The sequence below is a fragment of the Episyrphus balteatus genome, chromosome 2 (assembly GCF_945859705.1).
Source record: "Episyrphus balteatus chromosome 2, idEpiBalt1.1, whole genome shotgun sequence".
NCBI lineage: Eukaryota > Metazoa > Arthropoda > Insecta > Diptera > Syrphidae > Episyrphus > Episyrphus balteatus.
The window spans coordinates 49645353-49660665 of record NC_079135.1 but is presented as its reverse complement, the minus strand read 5'-3'; the positions used below and the strand labels follow the sequence as shown (position 1 = coordinate 49660665).

Genomic DNA, 15313 nt, shown 5'->3' with positions numbered 1-15313 from the left:
TTATAGTTAAAAAATGTAAGAAAAAGTGAAAGAAAAGTCGACGTTTTTTGCCATAAAATAATGATTTAAATAGTTATTCGACAGATTTTTTTTACAAATAAATTCTTTTACGAATAATACTTCCAAAAAAATAGATTTTCCATCATTTTTCATCGATAAACAATCAAAAATTGCAAAATATATGGTGTTTTATACCCTCAGTTTTGGCATGTGCAAACAAAATTTCAAACGCAAAAATCTTTCTTATTTGACCTAATCCAGAAAAACTAAGAACGCCATCGTGTTCAGCAGACTCGAATTATCTTTAGTAGACATAAGAGCTCTCTGTCGGTTTTTTGAACTATCACAGTGTAATTATTGTTCTACTTTAACTATGAATATTTTTCTTCCAATGAACATTTTTTTAATTTTTGACGTTCTCCCAAAGAATTGACTCTAAATCTAAAACTATTTACACAACAACTTTAATAAAGACTTGAGGAAGATATACCCACCAAGTAATCGATTTTTGTTTGCCATTATTAGCTAGAGACGAAAGAATATCTATTGAAAATTGTGAGTCGATTTATCAGTAAATAACTAGGCACCAGGCGAAACATTGAAACATTTTATGATTTAGAGTCATTTTCAAACCCGTTTTTCTTAAAATCACATTTTTCAAACAGGTTTGTTACCTTCATAAGTTAAAGCTGAATATTTTTTGCCAAGAAACCTTCACACTCTTTTTAATTAGGCACAGTGAACAGACCAACAGAAATTGAAATCATTTTAGAAAGGATAGGTACAAAGGGGTAAAATATGATAAATGCTAAGTTTTTTTTAACGCAATGCCGTCAAAATTTGAATACAATGAAAGTCAATCTGCTCAATTTTTGTCTGAGTGTAGATTCTAGATTGCAATACTTTTTCTTAAAACCAATTAACATACCTTTAAAAGACAAGACAAAAAAGTCGATATGCATTTTTCATAGAACTTCCGGGATCACTTTTTTGCTCGTTTTACTTTAGGTCCCAATATCATTCTTATAACCAAACTAAGCCTCAAGCTGTATATAATGCAATATCAACGCCTGCATTTCATATATCATCATGTCTCATTCTATACCACCGCCTCCTCTGTAATCAGCACACATACCCCAGTCTGTCTATTTCACATCTCCCCTTCTGATGCTGATGCCAAGCTAAACGTCGAGTGTTATGAATAAATTTACTCTGACAAACTGCACAACCTTAAGTTCCTCTAGGTATCCACAACTTGAATTCTGCAAAGAGAAAGGTCGGCAACGCAGAACTTCAACTTTATTGCAATGTGTACGTTTTTTTTCTTTCCATAGTGTGGGATCAAATCGAAAAATAGACCCTCGAGGCAAATTTCGAACTCAAAGTCTTATTCTTTTTTTCTTTGTTGTTGTTTGTAATTTATGAGGGCATGGCGCAGCATAAAACTCCTCCACTTCAATATACAAATGCGGCAGCAACAGCGGATCATTAGCGTAGACAAAGAGAGCCTGCATTTTCCCTCCACATCGCATCATAATATACATACGATCTGATCCAATGGTGGTCCAAGAGAGTAACACAGACAATTAGCGGAGTCATGATCCAAGAAAATGGAAATGTCTCAACCGAGCGATTTATTAGCTAATCCAAGTGGTATTGCATCGAAGCACACACTTCCTCAATTACACTCTGTGCAGCGCGGCGGGGCTTGAAAAGTTTCACAGTCGTGCTGGTTGCAGTTTTGCTATTGCTATATTCCTTGATGCACAGAGTGGGACTTGGAGTGCACAAAGACGCCCACTCTTCCATCGCACACAGAGGATGGAACACTCTTATGCACCTGGACGACGAAAACCACCGCCACGGCTAGCTCTATGGATGGCGTAGTTATCGATGTCTCTCATAAAAGATACATATTGCAGTTATTTGGCTAACGACTTGTTGTTCATATGGAGGAGATCGAGTTTAGAGCTTAATCGGTTATGGAAGACTTGGACTATGCCATCGAAACGAAATGGATGTATAAATAAGGATCGAATCATATGCAATCGCCTTTTCAGATGCTGCAGAAAGAGTCTGTAGACTGCAGAGTACATGTGAGATGACGATGACTACCTATATTATACTTCCTGGTTTATTGAACGTTGTTGTGCCTCGATTGACTATAATTTAGATTACAAATTGTTTGTAGTGCCGAGTGCGAGTGGTAGGTAGGTATACAAAGTTGTGTATGAAATGATCGTTTCAAGTCGGTAATGGGGGTAATTATTTAGCAAAATAGATTAAAAGGGGCGGAATATTGAAAAAAGACAGTTTCGTGAGATAATAATCTGTAAGAATATTGATTGAATGTTTAAAAACATACATTGTTCGTGCATAATGTGTTTTCACTTTTACTTCGAATAGATAGAAATTACTTTCCTTGAAAATCAAATTGAAAAATCGTTTTCGAAATTGTTATTAAAAATAATTTTATGAGAAATCGATGAAATCTAATCTCATTTGTTTAAATTAGGTTTTCCTTGATAAATTGTGGTTAGAAACAGAAATTTGCGTTGAGAGTTTTTATCGAAGAGGGATTGAAAAAAATGCTGTGAAAGTGATCGTTTAATCTTAATATATCGAAATATGTCCATGGAAATTTCATTGTGGCTTTTCCCTGTGTCAATCCTTTCAATTTTCCGTATCTTAGTAAGAATGTCATTTTTGAATTATTAAACTTAAAATAAAAGAAACTAGTTAACCCGTTAAATTTTTTTTTTTTTATTTTTTATCAAATAAAAGAAAAATGCATAGATACAAATTTGAAGAGGTTATTGAGATAAAATTTCAATACTGTATAGCCAATAGTTAAGTTGGTTTTACCTTCCACCAACACAAAAAGCGACTGCTATTTACAAAACTTACTACCAGTTAAAGAAATGGTTGGAAGCTAATGAGAGCCCACCAACTGAAGTAAGCAGAGAAGCAGAAAGGTCTGACACTTATGATTTCAACCAAGTACAAAGGCTTAGGTTTAGAAAATAGTCCTGCCAAAGAAATGGTTTGAATTGTTCTGCATTCAATTGATATTAAATCTAATACACATTCAAGCAGATATTTTAAGACAACATGCACGACAGCGACACGCCGCGCCGTGTCGTACGACTTCTTTAACAACATACTTGAAGTAATTATACAGAACTTGTACGTCAACACCAGAGGTACCATCTTTCAAAAGTAAATCTAACTGCTTGCATATGGTGATAATATTGATTTTACATTGACAACATCGACGTATTGGACAAAACGTCACCATGGACAGCTATAACTTCGTCAGCCTAGGCTCCGCTATAAACAACGACGACAACATCAGCGCTAAAATCAATAGATTGACCAGCAATCTACACCACACTACTGTGAATTGCATGGAAAACAATGCTCAGGCCCGGAAAGTTTTCTACTCCAACCCAGAAGAACCTCGTCTAGGGGACCTAAGTCAACTAGAGATGCGTAGCGAAATATGAAGCAGCTGGCTTAGGATTGAGCTGGCTGGAAAAACTATGGGGCACAGGTCGCCCTGAAAACAGTAATTATCGTCATTTTCGACCGAAGAAAAAGTAGTGGAGTAAACTTTTCATAGGCATTTTTGGAAAAAATTTTAAGGTACAGGTCCTTAAAGCTTTGAAAAATTATTTGACTAAGGGCCAATTTTTCAATAGTCAGTTAAACAGTCAGTTAGTACTTATTCCTAAGGATAGAGAAAAAATCAATTTTTCAACAAGCAGATATAGCTTATTCCTAAGGATAAAACTATCTGCTTCTTTCAGAGATAGTTTGAAAAAATTTTGAAAAAAATACAGTGGAACACAAGAAAACAAAAACAATCATGAATAAAAATGACGTTTAATTTTAAATATTTTTGAATTTGACAATTTTTTTTTGTCATTCTGTAGAATAAATTATTCTTGATTGAAAAATTCAATGTTTGTTTTTATCTGATTGTTTATGAGCCTAATAACTTTATTCGTCAAACAGTTAACTGACTGTTTATTAGAAGATTGAAAAATTGGCTCTAAAAGAAAGCAACACAGGGTATATATACAAAATGTGGGAAAGTTTTTTTTTGTTAAACAAGAATTTTGTTTAAAAAAAAGTACGGATACACGTAAGTGTACCACTGTATTATTTTTGTCAAAAGTTTTGTCTTTTTTCTGTGAATAAAGACATTTTTGCTTAAAATGTATTAATAACTGGCAAAGCTTATTATTTGTTATGTCTTTTTATTATGTGTCCATACTTTTTGGTAATTTTTCACGAATTATAGAAATTATTTCTATAGAAATTTTCAAATCGTACTTAATGTGGAAAGTTTTTGTGTAATTGTGTTGGGCGGCTTTCTGTATGTTATTTGTTTAATATTTGGTGCGCTGAACATGAATTTGAAGTGTTTCAACAAAATTCTCCACGTAAACTATGAGAAATTACCGAAAATGTGTGAAAAATGTGTTTTTATTTTTGCTGTTTTTTGATTTATTACTTGAAAAGTGATCTTTTTTTACCAAAACCATTTGCAGCGAATAAAGGAAAAGAAGATTACAAATTATTTTCTGTCTTGTTTTTTTTTTTTATAGGTAGGTCTTTTCCTTTGACTTTACCATCATCGAAAACGTCATGAATTTTTTTGGGGAACTTCAAATTCATGTTCAACATCCCAAATATATAAAGAAATCAACCAAGAACAATTCCATAAGAACTTTCCAATTTAATAGGAGTCTGAATACAATTTGATGGATTTTCAATTATAAAGGCGCAGAATTATGGAATCAATTGAGGCAGTTTTCTACATGAGTCAATTTTTTATTAAAATTCACAGTCTGGACAAAAATAGTAATAAAAGAGTTTTTTTTAATTTTTCTTTCGTCTGTTTTTAACTTTGAAATCGATTATTTCAAAAACGATTGGTTGAAATATATTGATTTAAAAATTAAAATTAAATGTACAGTTCTGCCTTTCGGAAATGGTATCATTTATAACTGTTAATGTTGCCATTGTTTTTTAATATTTTTTTTTTTATTTTAATAATTTTTTTTTAGGAAATTACCCCTCCCTCCTAAAGGCGGGGAGATACACCCCCCTCCCATAGTAAAAAATGATTGTATTGAACTCCTCTACAAAAAACCGTTATCAAATCCTGGCGCCCGAGTTATCGTACTACGTGCCAAAATAACATTTTTGTTCGGTGCCCAAACGTTCGAATTTCTGTGCCTGGGTTGAAGTCGTAAAATTTTTTTCTATAAGGCAATTTTGAACAAATTTTCATTAAAAATATCTCGTTTCATTTGGAAATGAATATTATTCAAAAATATATTTTTAAAACAGCATGTTGTTTTGAAAACATATACTTTAAATTGATGTCGAATTTGGCAAAATGACAAAAAAAATTTGAACTTTGACAACTTATAAATTCTAGGTGGTTTAATTAAATCACATGGTTTATACATTTTTGAAAAGGTATAATTATCTTCTATCAGAATAAAAAAATCAAAAATGGGTAAAAATTTGACGAAGCTAGAATTTTTCAATGGGCGAAGGTCCAAAAAACCGTTTTTCGCCCCTAACTCCATTTTGGGGGTGTTAGGGACTTTTTAAATACCGTTTCGTAATCAGTGCGACTAGCTCTACAATAGATTGATAGATCTCCGCCCGCATATATTTTGAGTGTTACACAGTGTAATTTAGTTGTGTCTTTTAAGAAAATTATACACTATATTATACACTCTCGAATTAAATTGGACTAAATTGAATTTTTAATTTAATGATTTTAATTAAAATTTCTTAAATCGAACGAATAAATTTGGCAGTGATTTTCTTATCTTTTTCAATTTGTGTAATATCTTGGACAAACTGAAAATTTTCTTGAAACACATTTAAAATATGTACTTTAATTTTTGTGTGTCAAAATTCCAACCCCTGCAGTAATTTTTACTTGCTCTATAGGGCAAGTATTGGTTTCGTGTCAAAAAAATAATTCGAGGTTTTAATCAAAACTAACATTACGATAATGGAGAAGTCTGAAAAAGTGGTTTTCGTCATGACGTCCGTCGGTCTGTGCGTCGGTGCGTCTGTGCGTCTGTGCGTCGTCAAAAAAAGGTGTACAAGAAGCTGCAGCCTAAACAGGTGGACGAATTTTCTTGAAATTTGGTACAGATGATTATTTCGTAATTTCCAAGGTTGGTTTTTTTTTTGTTTTTTAATATCTCGCCTAGAACGTATACCTCCCATACAAACTTTTCGAGGTATTGCAATTTTCTCGAAAACGGCTCTAACGATTTTGATTAAATTTGACACAAGTAATGCTGTGCGTATATCTAATATAACTGCGTTTTTAGTTTTTCTCAAAAAATACGGATAGTGGAAATATGACAATTTCTTTTTTTTTAATCGCTAATGTCGGCTCTTCCCGTGTAACGTTAAAGAGTTATTGCAATTTTCTCGAAAACGACTCTAACGATTTCGATTAAATTTGGTATTCGTTATAGTCTTAATGAGTCTAACAAAACTGCGTTTTTAGTTTTTCACAAAAATTTCCTAGAACGGTATGGCGTTGCCGTTTTCTGCCAAATTGATGTATTTTTTAGTTAATGTCGTATATTTCATCAAAGCCAAAGCCAATTTTATTCAAAATTTGCAGACAGATTTTCTTGTCATTTAGAAGTGTAAAATTTAAAAAAAATCTAAAAAGTTTTGAAAAAAAAAAAATTAAATGGAATTTTTTTACTTTTATTTTTTTTTTTCAAAATTTAACGAAAATCTTTAATTTCCAATAGTTATCTAAGATATAGATACTTTGAACTACAAGAGCAAGTACGTGCGGCCCCAGTCGTGCATTTTATTTTTTACATTTTTGTGAACAGAAGCAATTTTTTTAATTTTAAGAGAAAATTCATTCGAGAAAAACCAGAAATATCTATGTCATTTATAACATCCCTTGTTTGCACCAGTTAACTAATCATTTCTACACAAAAGCCGAGGACAGACTCACAGAAAGCAGAATAACAAAATTGACCTCAAGTCCTAATAGGAGTTTGTTATTGAAATTTGTATAATTAAATCAAACATAAATCAATTTTTGTTAAACTTAAGAATGAACCTAAATATATTCATTAAAACCTTCATTTAATTCAAACAAAAGCTCTCTTCATCTCAATTATGATTCCAAATTCCTCTCAATAAATATTTGAAATCTTCAAAGTCCTTAAAACTGCACTCGAATACCTACTCCATCATGATGATGCACATTTAGCAAAAGCATAATGCATACACAAACACATTGTATCAATTGCACAATATAACTCAAGAAGTCACACAACACTACACATTCCCAAGTCATTGACACACTATATCTATGTCAAATAGAAAGGCAAAATGTCATTCATCTGACAATTTGCTATTTGAAAAGCAAGGCAAAAAAAAAACAAAAATAAACAAAAATCTTTCGCAATAATAGAAGTCTTTTCTGCCCTGCCACCCATAATATACTATATGGCAAAGGCACACCATCATCATCATCAACATCATTATCATCATCGTCTTGAAGATTGTTTACGAAAATCTCATTCAATAGCCCTCTCGATAACTGAGGGTAATGAGCCTTACCCATTGCGCGCCTATACTATAGTTTTGAGGATAGAATGCCTTGAGTTTGAGAGTACAGAGAGATATCACACACAAAGACTCCCGAAAACTATACTTTTATAGTGGGTACTCATGAGCAATTGTCAAAGAGTCTGAAGTGAACATCTCAAGTGTGTATAGATTTGATTAGGTAAATTGGATAATTATATGATTTGTGCTGCTTTGACTACTACTTCACTTTGTCTGACTTATATAAATGTTCTTGACTCGTAAGTGTTAAAACTTGAAGTTTAAAAAAAAAAAAAATTGTAGCAGAATTTGTTCAAATAAGTGAACGTATTCGTCTTTTTCAGACGGATTGGTAGCATTAGATGACCTGGTTTTTTGGACAAACCATTCTTTGTGCTGTTTTTTTTTTTAGATTGACTTTGTAATTTATGGTTGCTGACAGAAGAATTATGCGGGTCAGGAAAGAGTTAGTTATGCTAGTTTAGTCATTATTTTGAATATAAGCCAGCGGCACAAATCACTCAACCGACCCGACAACCGATGACGAAGTGACGACACGACGCGACGTCAAAAGCTTTAGGTAACGAGGTTATCTCAGAGTTACGGGAAAATAATTGGATTTGTTCTTATTTTCCCTGAGGATGGTGATGTTTGTTACAGTTTTTTAATGAGTTTATGTGGAACACGTATGAATAAGGAACGAATTTGTTTAGCTTCGATGGTCAAAAAGCTATTATCGAGTTCTTGTTGGAAATTCAAATTATTGCTATTTTTTACATTTCGAAAATTATATTCCGTGAAGGAATCTAAGCCCCTTACGACTCCATTCAAATCGGAATAAAAAAAAAATCCTGCCATCATTATTTTGTTTTTTATTTTTTACGTTTCCTGAAGTGTCACATCCTTGATTCATATGCATTACCTAGTATTGAACATTGGCCAATACAAATTTTAAAAGACCACCGAACTAATTTTCCTTTCTTAAAGCAATAAAAAGAATAGTAAATAGTGGTACACTAGGGTGTATACGTACTTTTTTTATTGAATCATTTTTTTACTGATTTTAATTTTTTTTTTATATAATGTGCATTTGTTAATCATTCTTTCAGTACTAACACTGCAAATGTTAAATATGCACGTTCAATGTCCTTTCTCCTTCAAGATCCCTTGACCATTTTAAAATGAATAGGTTTAATCAGAAAAAATTATCTTGGATTTTGCCTTGGAATTTTTAAATTGCTTTAATATTTTTTTTTAACTTTTTTGTACTTTATTTAGTTTTTTTATCGCAAAAAAGAAATTGACACTTCACTCGTGTACCAATATCAATCTTGAGTAAAGAAAGGCAAAAGGCTATCATATAAGTGAACAAGAGCGAGTGACTTCCACTTCCTTGATATAAACTCCTCCGGCAATAAGTTCCTTGTTGAACAACATTGAATAATTTTCATCGTTACCTTTTTTTTTTACTTCGAAAAAAGTTGCATGTACGCGCAATTACTAGATACCAAAGCTTCAATATACATATTTGGCTTTCCTTATTTCTTGCAACAGCAGCAGCAATATCAGCATATCAATTTTGTTGTCCTTTTTTCTTCGTTTTTATTCGTGTTGCTAGGAAAATCACAGCCACGTGATATCTTGCAATTCTGCGCTCTGCACAACTTATATGTACTATATCTTTGGTAGTGGCAATAGCGAAAGATTTATAGCCTTGCGACCGTAAATTGTTTTTACTTTCTGACCATTTGTATAGCATGATAATATACCTTCCGCATGTAGCCGTTGAGCGTAGACATTTATTGGTATCTCCTGCAGGACGGAAGCGTATTTTACTTCAGATACATGCATAATTTTTTTCAGATTTTTTTCTTTTTTTTAACTTGCATGCATGTATATGACAATTAAATTGAAACCATCCTTTTTCACTTACTGGAGAGAGTACATATAGGGGCTAGGCTGCGATTACGGGGTAATAATGTAATTTATTGCTGCCTTTCAGAATACATTTTGCATATAAGAGAGAAAAACACAAAAATGTGATAATCGAATAAGGTGTAACTATGCTATGCTACCAATAAATTATAAAAACGAAATCATATTAAATTGAGGAATTTTAAGTTTTTGGTGGATAAGCGTAAAAAGTTATAAGCACCAGGAATCTGTGAATTGTGTAGATATGTATGAAAACGATCGCATACTGTTGATTTTATTTATTTTATTTGTTCAAATTTTTGTATAGGAACATAAAACAAAATTATATTTTTTTCACAATTTCACGATATTGTTCAAAATATGTAGTTCAAATTTGAGGTAAATAAACAAGATTTCTTACGTTCGCACAATAAATGCATTTAAAATAAAATGCACGACTGAGTCGCACGAACTTGCTCTTGGAGTTCAAGTTGTTAAATTTTTACGACTTTTTATATAGAAATTTGGGAAATGTAGATATGTACCTATATAAAAACAATAAAACATAAAATTCATTTTTCAAAGCAATAAAACAACATCTGAAATCAAATTAGTATGCAATTTTATTGAAATATAAGATGCTTTTTCAGAAAAAAAATTTCAAAATCGTTAGAGCCATTTTTTAAAAAAACTAATTTTTTTATGAATTATTTTTTGGAAAAAAAGTTTTAAAATAAAATTGGCATGCCATTTTGTAGAAATCACTAATCAACATCTAAAAGCAAAATTTAAAAAAAAATTCACTGACTAGTTTTTGAAAATTTGATTTTTCAAAAAAAAAATTTATAAATGCTTTTGTATAAAAAATTTCGTTGAAATACAATTAGCAGTTTGGCAGAAAATCAGATTTGAAAAAAGTTGTTCTATGGCAGATAATAATAATGATTTTCGAAGAAACATTTTTTCTCATCAAAAGATAGACCTTGTTTAAAAACTAAGATTTGATTTTTTCTTAACAAAATCGTTGGAGCCGTTTTTGAGAAAATTAAACTTTTACCGTTCGCGTACACTAAAACCGAATTATCGGCCGACATCGGGTCGGAACTACTCGGACGACTTTCTCGGACTATCGTCTGCATACACTGCTTCCGATCTAGGTCGTCGCTGCCGGTCTGTAGTCTGACTTTGCGAAACTTGAAGTGTATATAATAATTGTTTTCAATGGAATATTTTGAAGAAATTTATATTTTTGAAAGTTCATACCGCCAATGTTTGGAAAGAAAAAGCTTTTAGCAATATCTATGTTTAAATCAACCCGACAACGGACGAAAAATCCAAACAAGTTCGGATTATGCCGGTTGATCGGTTATTATCGGGCGTCAACGTACTACAACGGACGATGTCAGTGGTGTACGCACTCTCTTTTCTTTCTATGTGCTTGGTTCTATCGGCTGAGTTCGGCCGACAACGTCCGAGCATAATTCGGCCGATGACGTATTTGGTGTACGCGAGCCGTTAGAATATAAATCGTTGGAGCCGTTTTTAAGAAAATTAAACTTTTAGAATTCCCTGGCATCAAATTGATTGCTTTAACCGTTTAGAAGAAGTTTTCTTATGACCCGTATTTTAAAGCAATCAATTTGATGCCAAAGTATTTTTTGTAGAACGTTTAAGCTTCTACAAGAATACATCTTGCTAATTTGAAAATAATAAATTTTCTGTGAACTGGAAAATTTTTAAAAATAAAAAAAAGGTCAAATTTATAATTTATTTTAAATTTGACCTCGAATATCTTAAGAATGGTTAGATTAATGAAAAAAGTTCACAAGACCTTTTTTGTGGAACAATCTGTTTCCTACAAGAACATGTCTTGCGCGTTTGATTATTATAATGTTTCAATTTGTTACAAAATTAAGAACAAAAAACGAATTTTTAAAGATTTTCTCGATTTTTGGACCTCAAATATCTATTAAACGGTTAGATAAACGAAAAAAGTGTATGAGGCCTTTTTTGTAGAGCGTTCAATTTCCTACAAGATTATGTAAAGAAATTTGCTAAAAATTCAATTGAAAAAAAAATGATTTTTTTCTAGTAGAAGCTCGATGTAAAATTGGAAAATTGCGAAGCGGAGGACCTTTCCATTGATATAAAGAGTTCATAATTGGTGTGTATATTCTAGAAGTATCTAGCAATCGATTTTTCGGAGTACAAAATCAAAAAAAAAAGAATTTAGATTTTTTTGACCCACCCTAATGTACCTATGTTAATAGAATTTTTTTTTGTAACTTTACAACTCTTTGTTAAGAGTTTACGTAAAGTTTAAAGAAGAAATTCTTCTTGTACCTATATGAAAACCAAAGAAAACAATCTAATTAACATGGATGAATTATCTTTGTACCGAATCGTATTTAAGCGGAAATTTTGGCGATAAAAATTCTATATATCCATACAGATAGTCAGTGAAATATCAAGAAAGTTTAAACCCGTGATCAGCAAAATCACTGACATGGCATTGAGGAAAGTTAACAACTGGACTACGAGATTTGGTCAGAATTCAACCAAAGTTAAAAGGATCCGTCAGTCGGTGGCAATGCGAAAGGTATGTAATTGGAAATGTACTTAGATTTATTATTATTTAAACCTTAAGTTTATTTTTATTTTTCTGTAAGCAGAAAATTTCTGTAAACAGAAAAGAATGAACAAAATTTGTTTTTGTTTTTTTAATTTTTCGCGTATTTGACAATTTTGCATTCGACAGTCGAGTATTAAAACGTACGGTGTTTTTTGGGCGAAATTATGAATAACATTCCAAAAATCTGAACTAAGGGATTTGAGGTAAAGACTTCCTTCACAAAATCGCAAGGTTAGGGGATTACTCCATCAGAAGTTCATATACTAAGTAAGAAATCTATTCAATAAACTTTATCGCCTTTTTTTTTACATAGGTAGGTAGGTATTCCCAACCTCTCATCTACCCCTAAATGTGATACATTGACATTTTCGGTATTTTGGTCATCTTTTTTATTTGGAAGTTGGAACCAATGAACTTTGTGTGAGATTTAAAATTATCTAAATTTTTTTAATCAATGAAAATAATGTCAAAAATTTACCGACTCCACAAATGGGTAAAATTCTAACTTACTAATTAATCAGGCAAATTCAAATAGAGATGAAATCGGCCCGTTTAAAAATTTAATAGGTACTACGTAAAGGATAAAACTAATTTTCTTGCATAAATGCTTAGTTTAAAAAAATTTAGGCTGGAGGTATTTGTTTAATTAACTTCACTGAAGGAAGGTATTTACCTCTATACAGAAATATTGAGTAAATTTGTGTGCAAAAGCGAGTAAATTGTACTGTTTTCAAGCAAAATACACGTACCTACCTATTTTGCTTTTTTACATGCAGTCTCATAATGGAAAGTTAAGTCCAAAATAAGTAATGGTTAAGGTTATAGCTTCATTATATATGGTTTCACAATTTTTCACTAAGAATATACCAACAGCACGTTGCGAATAAACAAAATAATATCCTTTAACCGAATCCCACAATCATTTCTCTTTTTTTCGCTGTAATAAAATCCAATTTTATTAATCGTGCTCCGTCACTTAAGATGCCTCATGCTTATGTTCAACAGCATAGCATATAATTACCATCTATTACAAAACCCATTGAGCCAACCAACAAACTGTTAGGATGCAGCAGATTTGCGCTGCATGCGTCATATTATGTCTTGCAAAACAGCCCACACACGCTTTAACTTCAACTTTGACGTAGTCGTCGTCGTAGTTTTCATTGTTATTGTCGTAAAGTCAGAGTCGTCGTTGTCGTCGTGGTTGTCTTTGTCGACACAATGTGATAAGAATCAAAAATTATTATACACAAATTATGAGCGCGTCGTCTTTCTGACACGCCACGCATGATGCCAGAGGAGACAATATAATATTAGCGACAGCCAACGTGACGACGACAACAATTGAAATTCATCTCGCTGGTGACAGGCCCCTTAACTCGATCTAACATTTTGATAATAATTGACTTAAAAATGTTAAGTCACGACTTAATTCTCCTTTCTGACACAAAAGGGGCTCATATAGTTATACAAATTGTATATTTTTTTTATATATTTAATGATGTAAACTATATCAATATTCTGTATGTACTTACAATCTCGACTCATTCCAGCAGAAAGGCATTTCTTGAAACGACAATACTGACATCTATTGCGATTCAGTCGAATTACAAGACATTTACCATCTCGTAAACATCTGTATTCGATCTGTTTTTGAATGCTCCGACGAAAAAATCCCTAAAAATTGTTTAGAAAATTATTTAATATTAAGATAAAAGAAAGCCTTGCAAAACTTACCTTACAACCTTCACACGATGTTACACCGTAATGATATCCGGATGCTTTGTCGCCACAAACTTTACACGGTACAAACGATTTCGAAACTGTATTGGTATTCGAATCAGCTACAGCAAACTGTTGTTCTGAAAAGAAAGAAAGAATAATTTTAATAAATAAATAACAACAAAATGTGTCGATTTTAAATGGTTACGAATCGTATTTTCTTAAAGTTAAAATTTTGATTTTTTTTTTTTCAAGGAGACAAAAAAATTTAGGGCGACTATGAAAGTTTTTGATTTGTGTAAAATGAAAAGTATATAATGTTTTGCAGATACATTATGTTCCTAAAAATGATTAAGTAGATATAGAAATAGATAATCAGTCCTATCGCGAATAAAAATTCCCCGGAATTCTTCTCATTTTGGGAACTTTGCTATCGCGAATCATCTTCGAAAAAAATTTCCCCAGAAAATAGCTATCGTGAATAATTTTTTCCATGGAACTTTTTCCTAATTTGATTGCAAAAGTTTCCCCAAGTAAGTTGTGGGGGAAAAAGTTGTTTGTTTGAATTCAAAGATAGACATAACAGTAAAATCTTTGGAATCGAATGCATAAAAATTATGACTAATGTTTGACAAATAATTTTGAATTTTGGAACAGAATTTGAAACCACGTGTGTAGTGCACATTGAATCAATCTATTGAAGAAATCCAACTTTTTAACCACTCGGCCACCTCGCCAAGTTTCTGCGGTCGTGCAGTTTTTTGTTAATCTCAAATTAATTTTGAAAATAATTAAAGCATTTAAATACACTGATGGGCAAAAACTATAGAAAAGGCGGGAGCAAGAATTTTGTAAGGTTATTTTAATTGCTGAAATCAAAACTGTTTATAGATTTATTCTACCACCTCTAGTTTTTGAGCTATACTTATCAGATCACTATTTTCAGGAACTAATTTTCAATGAACTAATTTTCAGGAACTAATTTTCAATGAAGTTCTTTTTGATAATAACACGGTGTAACACTCAAAATATACGCGGGCGGAGACCTATCAGGTTTTGTACAGCTAGTCGCACTGAATACGAAACGGTATTTGAAAATCCCCTAACACCCCCAAAATCTGAAGTTACGGGCAAAAAACGGTTTTTTGGACCTTCACCCATTGAAAAAATTCTAGCTTCGACAATTTGTTACCCATTTTCGATTTTTTTACAGTTTCTGATAGAAGGTAAATTTACCTTTTCAACAATGTATAAAACATGTAACTCGGTTAAACCACTTAGAATTTATAAGCTGTCGAAGTTCAAAAATTCCATTTTTTTCGTCATTTGCCCAACTTCGACATCAATTTAAAGTATATGTTTTCAAAACAACATGCTATTTAAAAAATATATTCATAAACAATATCTATTTCCCAATCA

At 31.9% G+C, this 15313-nt stretch overlaps 1 protein-coding gene across 1 annotated transcript in view; it reads right to left on the bottom strand.

Moving 5' to 3' along the window:
- The window catches only part of LOC129911760 (ecdysone-induced protein 78C), a 125428-nt gene that overhangs the window by 49404 nt on the left and 60711 nt on the right, over positions 1-15313 (bottom strand). The window contains exons 3-4 of the mRNA XM_055989670.1: positions 13910-14034; positions 13708-13849 (exon numbers count right to left, since the gene is read on the bottom strand). Coding sequence (XP_055845645.1) covers positions 13708-13849; positions 13910-14034 — 267 coding nt within the window. The remainder of the gene's footprint in view (positions 1-13707; positions 13850-13909; positions 14035-15313) is intronic.